This window comes from Gopherus evgoodei, chromosome 14 (assembly GCF_007399415.2).
Source record: "Gopherus evgoodei ecotype Sinaloan lineage chromosome 14, rGopEvg1_v1.p, whole genome shotgun sequence".
NCBI classification, from domain to species: domain Eukaryota; kingdom Metazoa; phylum Chordata; order Testudines; family Testudinidae; genus Gopherus; species Gopherus evgoodei.
This window is the reverse complement of record NC_044335.1, coordinates 187,412-196,654: the sequence shown is the minus strand read 5'-3', so window position 1 is coordinate 196,654 and position 9,243 is coordinate 187,412. Positions and strand designations below refer to the sequence as shown.

Genomic DNA, 9,243 nt, shown 5'->3' with positions numbered 1-9,243 from the left:
ACGTCTGATGCCCTTGAAATATAGAAGCAGCATCAGTGCCTTGATGCTGGATCTTGGTATCGCATGGATGGATGGACAGATGGACAAGAAGATACTCAATGCTTGTGGGAGGAAATAGCTATAGAGGAAAAAGCATAAAAGCTAGATGCTGTGACACAGCTTAAACCCATCTCAGGCAATGACCCTTTCTCTGTAGCCTTGGACAAATCACTAAATGTCTGTGGTTGAGTTTTCCCAGCTCATAAAAAAAAGGGTTGTAGGATTAACATTAATGCTTATGAAGCACTTCAAGGAGTTAAATACTATAGATATGGTAAGGATTATTATTTATATTATGGTAATTCATATAAAAATCATACAATAATGAGTTACCGAGGGATGCTGACCCCCAACTGTTCATTGGCTTCTGTTCTCGTCCCCCAGGCACCAGTGTCACCCCTGTAGCGACCAAAGAACTCCCTCTTTGCACCATTTTCTGCTGCAGCAGCTGTCAGTCACTCAATGATTTTATTATGTTTTCTGGTAGAAGGTGGGATTGAATGGAGACTCAACATTTCTGGGATACAGGGGTGGATGCCAACCCTATGGCCAGGGCAGGAGCTCCTCCTCTTGCTAGGCATATTCCTCACCTAGTGCCATGCAGTGTTGCTGGTGAGAGAACGGGGTGCCTCCCCCATATGGCACCCCAGCATCGTGACTCTCACTTCATAATGAGGTGGGTAAACAAGAAGCTGCAGGCCTACTGGAATGGCTGGGGCATAGAGAGATTAGTAATCAGTGGTTGCCATGTTCAGAACTCGTCCTGTACAAACAAAGGACATGATGCCAATCTCCGAACAATCTCCAGGGTTCTGAGTTTCTTTTCAGCAGTAGCTGTCCCTTCCTCCCCTGTCCCTGTCCAGTTCTGCCTGTGTCAACCATAGTGATAGACAAAGTCATAGCTGCTGGGCTCCTTGGGGATGGGTGGTGGGGCCTCAGGGATCTGGATATTCTCCAGGTCCAGGAGTCTCAGCTTCATTTCCATGCTCAGCAGCGTGTCCAGGTCACTTTTGGTTAGCTCACTGGACATGTCCTTCCCCAGGAGGGCATTGAGTCCATCGATCCAGATACAGTACTGTGGAGAACAAGTAGACAACTTACACCCCTCGGCATAAACCATGGGGAATGCCCCTGTGGAGCCGCCCACCCCAAAATACACCAGCACAAACCATGGGTAGGAACATCGCACTGGAGGCCCTCAGAAATTGGTGACACAGCAGGAAATAAAGTGAGAAATTCAGAAAATGCAGCAAATTAATCTGGGGGGAAGTAATTCAACCACAGACTCCTAATGGGAGGGAGAAGCTAGGGAAGCAAGAATGACTGAGACCCCCAACATGAGAGTGAGCATTCAATTGGACATGAGTTTGCAATGTGACATGGCAGCAGAAAAGACAATGCAATTTTAGGCATCACGTCTCAGAGCATGTGAGGAACAGCCTGTTGATGGCCAACACCAAGGACCATAGACGCTGACTCCATGGGTTCTCCAGAGCGGGGGTCGAGCACCCCTCGGCAACTTAGAAAGATGGCACCTCTACCAAGGACTAAGGGAAGTCATTCAGGGTGGTACAAGGGGCTAGAACTTGCCTTAACAGGATGATATTACAAACAAGGGAGATTTAGGTTGAGCATTAGGCAACATTTTTTAACAGTGAGACTGGGGCATCTTGGCCAAACCCTGTGGGGAACTGTTTTTTCCCTGTCTCCTCTTTGCAACTTGACAGCCCCATTTCTTACCTCATACTTATTAGGTGCAATGAAGTTCAGTGTCTCATCAGGATCATACAATATCGAGAAGGCCAATTCCAGCACTTCCTGAAGGAAGAGGTTTTTAATCATCAGCTAGATAAAGCATCATAACAGTCCTTTCTGCTACACCAACAATGTTGGGGGTCCCAGCTGCAGCCCAGGACACCTCCACAATGCAATCCTGTGCCCCGGGCACCTCCTCACTGTGCAACTAGCACCAGAGCACCTTGCCAGTCACAGAACAAGTTGAGTGGGCAGTGGTTCTCGGAGTGAAACAGCAAACAGACCAGGGACTGGAAAGGAGATGCAGGGGTCCCAGATTTAGGCTGGGACTGTGCATAAATGGTTCCCATAGACAGCTGTCATTTAGAGCTCTTGTTTCTGCTGCTTCCACCCCTCCAAGAACTGCTCATCAGCCAAGGGACTGTACCAAAGAAAGGAAGGGAGCAGTTACCTTGTTCTGCTTCAGTGCACTTTTCTCCTTCATGTGTGGACAGTCCTTCCCTGTGACGATGGCCTTGATGTCTGCTACAGGGACTAGGAGTGAAACAGGAAAGTCACAACAGGAGGAACCCTGACTATGAAGAGATGGGGCTTTACCTTGAAGTTAGAGATGCATGGCCCCATGTCCATCTGTCTGTTTACAGGCTTTTCTACAGACTCCATTACTAGACTGTCTTAGCCTCAAACACAAATGAACTTACCCCCATAACCCCTGGATGTGGGAAGTACCAAGTGACACATCGAAGGTCACACAGGGGTTTGGGGAAGGGCCAGGAACTGAATTCAGATCTTCTGAGTACCAGTCAGTGTTGTAGTCACTGGTACCAATGGTCGTTAGGTGGCAGAGCATAAGGCATTGCACTAGTGCCAGCGTCAGGGCAATAACCTGGACCTACTCTTTTCCTGCAGTGACTCGAAAGTCACTTCGCCCTGGGCATTGTCTTCCAGGTCTCCGTAGTGTAGAACCTTGTGGTTCAGAGCCAGACGACAGTACCAGAATCTCTCTGGAAAACACAACGCATAGCATGGCATAAGCAGAGTCATTCAGATAAGGTCCCCATGATAGCCCTGTATAGCCCCACTAGCTCATTCTCTACTGTGCCAGCTGCGACAAGGATTGCGGTCTCCTGTATGTGTGCACCTCTGTGCCATCCCAGCCTGTTGGCCAGTGTAGCATCCCTGTCTATCCACTCCCTTCCTTGCCAACTGGTAAAGCTACTTGGTCCTATTTGCTTCACTGCTCCCACACCGGGAGGCTGTACCAGGCCCCACCTTGTCTCCTGCGATTCCCAATTTTCCGGAAGCTGCTTCCCTCGCACAGCCGAGTCAGACGCTGCTGTTTTATCAGCTCCAGGATCTCAGGCTGGATTTTCTCTCTCAGCTCCCTGGAGATCAAAGACAATTGAGTAAACAAGAGTCTGGGGTTAGCAGCCCGCAATTCAATGTGCAGGAGGTCAGACTAGATGATCATAATGGCCCCTTCTGACCTTAAAATCTATGAGTCTATGAGTATGTGGGGAAGAAAGCTGCCCGTCAGGCACTTACACAATGGGGGGTGACTGAAAGTCATCTTGGCTCATTCTCTCAGACTGGCGCAGCCGCAGGATCTCAGAGTAGCTTAGGCTGCGCAGCTTGCTCTTGAACTGGTCCAAGGAGTTGGGTTTGGAGGGCAGAGCTCGGGTGATCTGCTCACGTACAACCTGCATCACCTAGAGAGATGGGATGGGAGATAACAGGCAGCTTACATTCCTGCTGCCCAAGGGGAGCTGAGATTCAGGGCTGAATTCAGCCAAGGGCTGCAAGGGACAGATACAGTGAGAGTGTGGTTGGGGGCACATCCAGCTGAGGGCTTTGAGGGCCCAGGGCAGGAAAAGCAGAGTTCACAGGGCTGCCTCCTTCACCAGTATCCTAAACATACTCCTATGTGCACTTGTACACACCTCCCCATTGCTCCATACTTTGCTGAGTAAGGAGTCTGTCTGTGCGCTCTCCCTCTCCAATACAGAGCCCTTCCCATCCTCCTGACCTTGTTGAAATCCTCTGCCGTTGCTCTCATCTCCTTCCAGGTCTTGTTTAGCAGCTGGATGCAGATGGCAAAGAGCTCCTCAAATGCTCGGTCATGGGTGAAGAACATGGGGTGGTAGTCGTTCCGGCCCTCATTGGCTTCAGGGACAGAGAAGGAAATTATGTGAGTGTCTGAGCAGCCAGGGTAGGAGGTCCTGGAGCTCATGGGAAGAACTAAACTTGTTGCAATTGGAGCAGCCTGACAGTGTGTGTAATACACACTTCTGACCCTAACATGATTGTAGCCAAGTAGTTCATTTATCATCCATTAATCATTGTGGTATTTGGTGTCATGGTCAATTCATATGCTATTTCATATATAATAAATGTATGCTAAATAGATTTAAATTGTTGGATTATAGAAGTATAAAATTGACAAATATTTTGGAGTGATGAGTTTGTATTAGGTATATCAGTAAAGCATGGCTGGAATGCAGGACCTGAGGGCTGTAAGCTTTTAGCTTAGCCATATTAGGCCATAGACTTAAGAATGCTTGACATGAGTGGGTGACCTAGGAATAACCCTATGCCAGTAAAGTCACAAGATTACTGTAAAAGATGTGCCAATGGGTGATATTAAAGAAAACTAGATTGTAATAAACTACCATGTATTGTCTAAGACCACAAGACACCTGATTGTAACATGGACTGTCCTGTCTTGACTGCAGGTTACATGTTGTACATAGATGCTAATGAGAATAAGAGGAACTAAGAAACAACCTATGAAAAATGGGACACCCCAGTATTCATGGAGTGTGGAAGTACAGATAAAGAAAAGAGGGTTGAAACCCTCACGCATATGTGATCAGAACAACAATATAGAAGAGGTTAACTGGTTGGGTAAAAGTGGGAAGACCCACAAGGGACAACCCCATGAGGAAACCCAGCAGGAATCATCCCTCTATCAATGGTCATCTGCTAAGAGATCCATCAGATGCTAGAATATCTTTGAGGATATGAATATGACTACTGTCTTAGTCATTGCATGGTTTTTGTAAGATTTATATATGCATGCGTAATTTTAACTTTACTCGGTGCTTTAATAAAACTTGTAGTACAGATAACACTTTGTACTCGTGATTGTGTCTTTGGCCACTATACTTGGTCTTCATATTTTCCTGGAGTCTCCAAATTTGAGAAAAGCACCGGAGGTGATTTTCACTCTGCTGAGCTTGAAACTAGCAAAAGGAGCTGAACTCATGGTAGTTTAATGCAAAATTACTAAATTCAATTTAAATAAATAAATTTTAAAAAGGATACATGAGCCTGTCCATGGTTTACCTCCCCTGACCCATGCTAGTATATGTTGGGAGATGTGGAAATTACTTCAGAGTCCAGATCTGAGAATCAGTCTGTCTCTTTTAACTGGTGAGCAACAATCACTGTGCAATACTCCGCTACTTCTGCTGCTTTGTTCAGGCACCTTATTCATCGATTCTAAGGTCAAAAGGATCACTGTGATCATCTAGTCCAGTGGTTCTCAAACTTGTTCTGCCGCTTGTGCAGGGAAAACCCCTGGTGGGCTGGGCCGGTTTGTTTACCTGCTCCATCTGCAGGTTCGGCAGATCGCAGCTCCCAGTGGCCGCGGTTCGCTGCTCCAGGCCAATGGCAGCTGCTGGAAGTAGTGCGGGCCAAGGGACTTACTGGCCACCGCTTCAGCAGCTCCCATTGGCCTGGAGCAGAGAACTGTGGCCACTGGGAGCTGCGATTGGCCGAACCGGTGGACATGGCAGGTAAACAAACCAGCCCAGCCTGCCAGGGGCTTTCCCTGCACAAGTGGCGGAACAAGTTTGGGAACTGATCTAGTCTGACCTCCTGTATAACACAGGTCATAGAACTTCCCCAAAATAATTCCTAGAGCAGGTCTTTTAGAAAAACATCCAATCCTGATATAAAAATTGCCAGTGGTGGAGAATCTACCATGACTCTTGATAAATTGTTCCAATAGTTAATTACCCTCCCTGTCAAAAATGTACACTTTATTTCCAGTTTGAATTTGTCTAGCTTCAATTTCCAGCCCTTGGATCGTGTTATACCTCTCTCTGCTAGACTGAAGAACCCATTATTAAAATATTTGTTCTCCATGTAGGTACTTATAGACTGTGACCATGTCATCTTTTATTCTTCTCTGTATTAAGCTAAAGAGATTGAACTCCTTAAGTCTATCACTATAAGGTATGTTGTAATCTTTTAATCATTCCTGTGCTCTTCTCTGAACCACGTCAGTTTATCAACATCGTTCTTGAATTCTGGCCACAAGAACAAGACACTGTATTCCAGCAGTAGTCACACCAGTGCCAAATAGGTAAAATAAGGGAATTCTGAGTAGGAGTAGAAGTTATTTATGCATCAAAGGATCACATTAGCCCTTTTGGCCACAGTATTGCACTGGGAGCTCATGTTCAGCTGATTATCCACCACAACTCTCAAATCTTTTTCAGAATCACTGCTTTCCAGGATAGAGTTCCCCATCCTGTAAGTATGGCCTACATTTTTTGCTTCTAGATATATACGTTTAGCTGTATTAACATGCATATTATTTGGTTGCACCTAGTTTACCAAGCTATTCAGATAACGCTGTATCAGAAAAGGACCTAGGGGTTACAGTGGATGAGAAGCTGGATATGAGAGTCAGTGTGCCCTTGTTACCAAGAAGGCTAACAGCATTTTGGACTGTATAAGTAGGAGCATTGCCAGCAGATCGAGGGACGTGATCATTCCTCTCTATTTGGCACTGGCAAGACCTCATCTGGAGTACTGTGTCCAGTTTTGAGCCTCAGACTACAAGAAGGATGTGGAAAAATTGGAAAGAGTCCAGCGGAGGGCAACAAAAATGATTAGGGGGCTGGAGCACATGACTTATGAGGAGAGGCTGAGGGAACTGGGATTATTTAGTCTGCGGAAGAGAAGAATGAGGGGGGATTTGATAGCTGCTTTCAACTACCTGAAAGGGGGTTCCAAAGAGGATGGATCTAGACTGTTCTCAGTGGTACCTGATGACCGAACAAGGAGTAATGGTCTCAAGTTGCAGTGGGGGAGGTTTAGGTTGGATATTGGGAAAAACTTTTTCACTAGGAGAGTGGTGAAGCACCGGAATGGGTTACCTAGGGAGGTAGTGGAATCTCCATCTTTAGAGGTTTTTAAGGTCAGACTTGACCAACCCCTGGCTGGGATGATTTAGTTGGGGTTGGTCCTGCTTTGAGCAGGGGGTTGGACTAGATGACCTCCTGAGGTCCCTTCCAACCCTATGATTCTATCCTCTTCATTATTTATCACTCCCCCAATTTTTGCGTAATTGGAAAAGAGTGATTTTATGTTTTCTTCCAAATAATTGATAAAAATGTTAAATAGCGTAAAGCCAAGAACCAATCCTTGTGGGAACTCATTAGAAACATACCTGCTTGATGATGATTCCCTGTTTACAGTTACATTTTGAGACCCATCAATTAGTCATCTTTTAATCTATTTAATGTGTGCCACATTAAAAAAATTAGAACGATATAAAATTAATCAGAATGTCTCATGGCACCCAAGTATTTTACATCAACGGTATTAGCTTTATCAACCAAACCTGTGATGATAAAAAAAAAAAAAAAGAAAGATATCAAGTTAGTTTGAAAGGCTCTGTTTTCTATAAACCTATGTTGATTGGCATTAAATTATATTACCCTCCTTTAATTCTTATTAATAGAGTTCTGTATCAGTGGTTTTATTATTTTGCCCAGGATCGATGTGAGACTGACAGGCCTATAACTACCAAGGTCATCCTGTTTACCCTTTTTAAATATTGGCACAATATTCGCTTTCTTCCAGTCTTCTGGCACTTCCGCAGTGTTCCAAGACTTATTGATAATCAACATCAACTTTCCAGCAAGCTCCTCAGCCAGCTCTTTTAAAAAGTCATAGATGCAAGTTATCTGGTTCTGCTGATTAAAAAATGTTTAACAGTCTCCTGAGATATTAGTGGATTGGAAAGAATGTTATCATATGATACGACTATATCACCTGTTTTTTCCCCAAATGCAGAACAGAAATATTTATTGAACACTTCTCCCTTTTCTGCATTATTATTGATAACACTAACAATCCCATCTAGTAAAAGGACCAACACCAGTTTTAGGATTCTTTTTATTTCTAATATACTTTAACTCCTCCTTATTACTGTCCTTAACTCTGCTGGACACAGATTTCTCCTTCTGTCCCTCTGCTTCTCTTATCAATTTTCTACTATTCCTAATTTTTAAATTTAGTCATTACTATCAACTTCCCCTTTCTTCCATATGTTATTCCCCCTACTGTGATTTGCACTGTACCATAAAGAATGATTAAAAGATCAGTTTCTTATCCTACAGTCACCATGATTCATCAGTGTGGATCCCACTGTAGGTTCGCATAAACCTCATGTGGCAAGCTTGGAATCTTTTCTGAGTAGCAGTCAGTGTAGATCCCACTATAAGTGACTGGCAAGCATTGTCCCCTCAGGATGGTGGGAATTAAAAGTATCAGCTGCATCAATCAAATAGAGATTGGAGGACTGCTCTCCCAAATTGACATCAGATCTAGCAGCTAAGTACAGTCCATAGTGTTTGACAAATATGAATGGATTGTTTAACAGCTGCCTTGCAGATTTTGGATAACTGGCATCTTTAGAAAGCAGGTGGATGTTGCTTGGGCTCTGGTGGAGAGAGTCTTAACAGTCAGTGGGAGAGGTATAGTGGCCAGCTAGTAACATAACAAGATACACTGAGTTACCCATTTTGATAGTCTTTGTGATGAAATAACCTGCCCCTTGGAGCAGCTGGTTACAGCCACAAATAGATGTCGACACAGTCTAAAAAGTGTGGCCCTGTCACTATAATATTGGAGAACTCTGATACATCCAGAATGTGCAGCAGCTTCACCTCTTGGGTGGAATGTGGCTTTGGAAAGACCAGAGATAAAGTAACAGATTGGTTTTTGAACTCAGAAACCATATTGGGGATTAATTTTGCAGGAAGTCTTAGTACAATCCTGTCTTTATGGAACGAAGCATACAGGGGTTCTGCATCAGTGCCTGAAGCTATCTCACCTTGACTTAGGTGACGGCCACCAAAAAAAGACTGTTTTAAGAGTGAGATGGTGGATAGCACACTCCAAGAGGGGCCCAAAGGGGAGCTCCGTTAGCCTTAGAAGGATGATGCTGAGGTCCTATGTTGGAATAAGTTCCCTGACCGGTGGGTAAGTAGCCATTAGATCCTTGAAAAACTTGGATAGTGGTGGATTAGAGAAGATCAAGAGCAACTGTATCGGTGGATAATACACTGATATTGCCACGAGTGGACCTTGACTGAACTAAAGGACAATCCATAATGTTTTAACTGCAGCAAATAGTGGAGAATCTTCTGG

General features: G+C 44.6%; 1 protein-coding gene across 7 annotated transcripts in view; it reads right to left on the bottom strand.

Annotated features, from left to right (window-relative positions):
- Window positions 1-303: 303 nt before the first annotated feature.
- Window positions 304-9,243, bottom strand: part of ELMO2 (engulfment and cell motility 2) — a 63,378-nt gene continuing 54,438 nt past the window's right edge. For all 7 annotated transcript variants that reach the window (XM_030532859.1, XM_030532857.1, XM_030532862.1 and 4 more), the window contains 7 exons: window positions 3,821-3,957; window positions 3,340-3,503; window positions 3,067-3,179; window positions 2,691-2,798; window positions 2,246-2,328; window positions 1,780-1,857; window positions 304-1,114 (listed from right to left, as the gene is read on the bottom strand). In XM_030532859.1, the coding sequence (XP_030388719.1) occupies window positions 914-1,114; window positions 1,780-1,857; window positions 2,246-2,328; window positions 2,691-2,798; window positions 3,067-3,179; window positions 3,340-3,503; window positions 3,821-3,957 (884 nt within the window). In that variant the 3' untranslated portion in view covers window positions 304-913. The remainder of the gene's footprint in view (window positions 1,115-1,779; window positions 1,858-2,245; window positions 2,329-2,690; window positions 2,799-3,066; window positions 3,180-3,339; window positions 3,504-3,820; window positions 3,958-9,243) is intronic.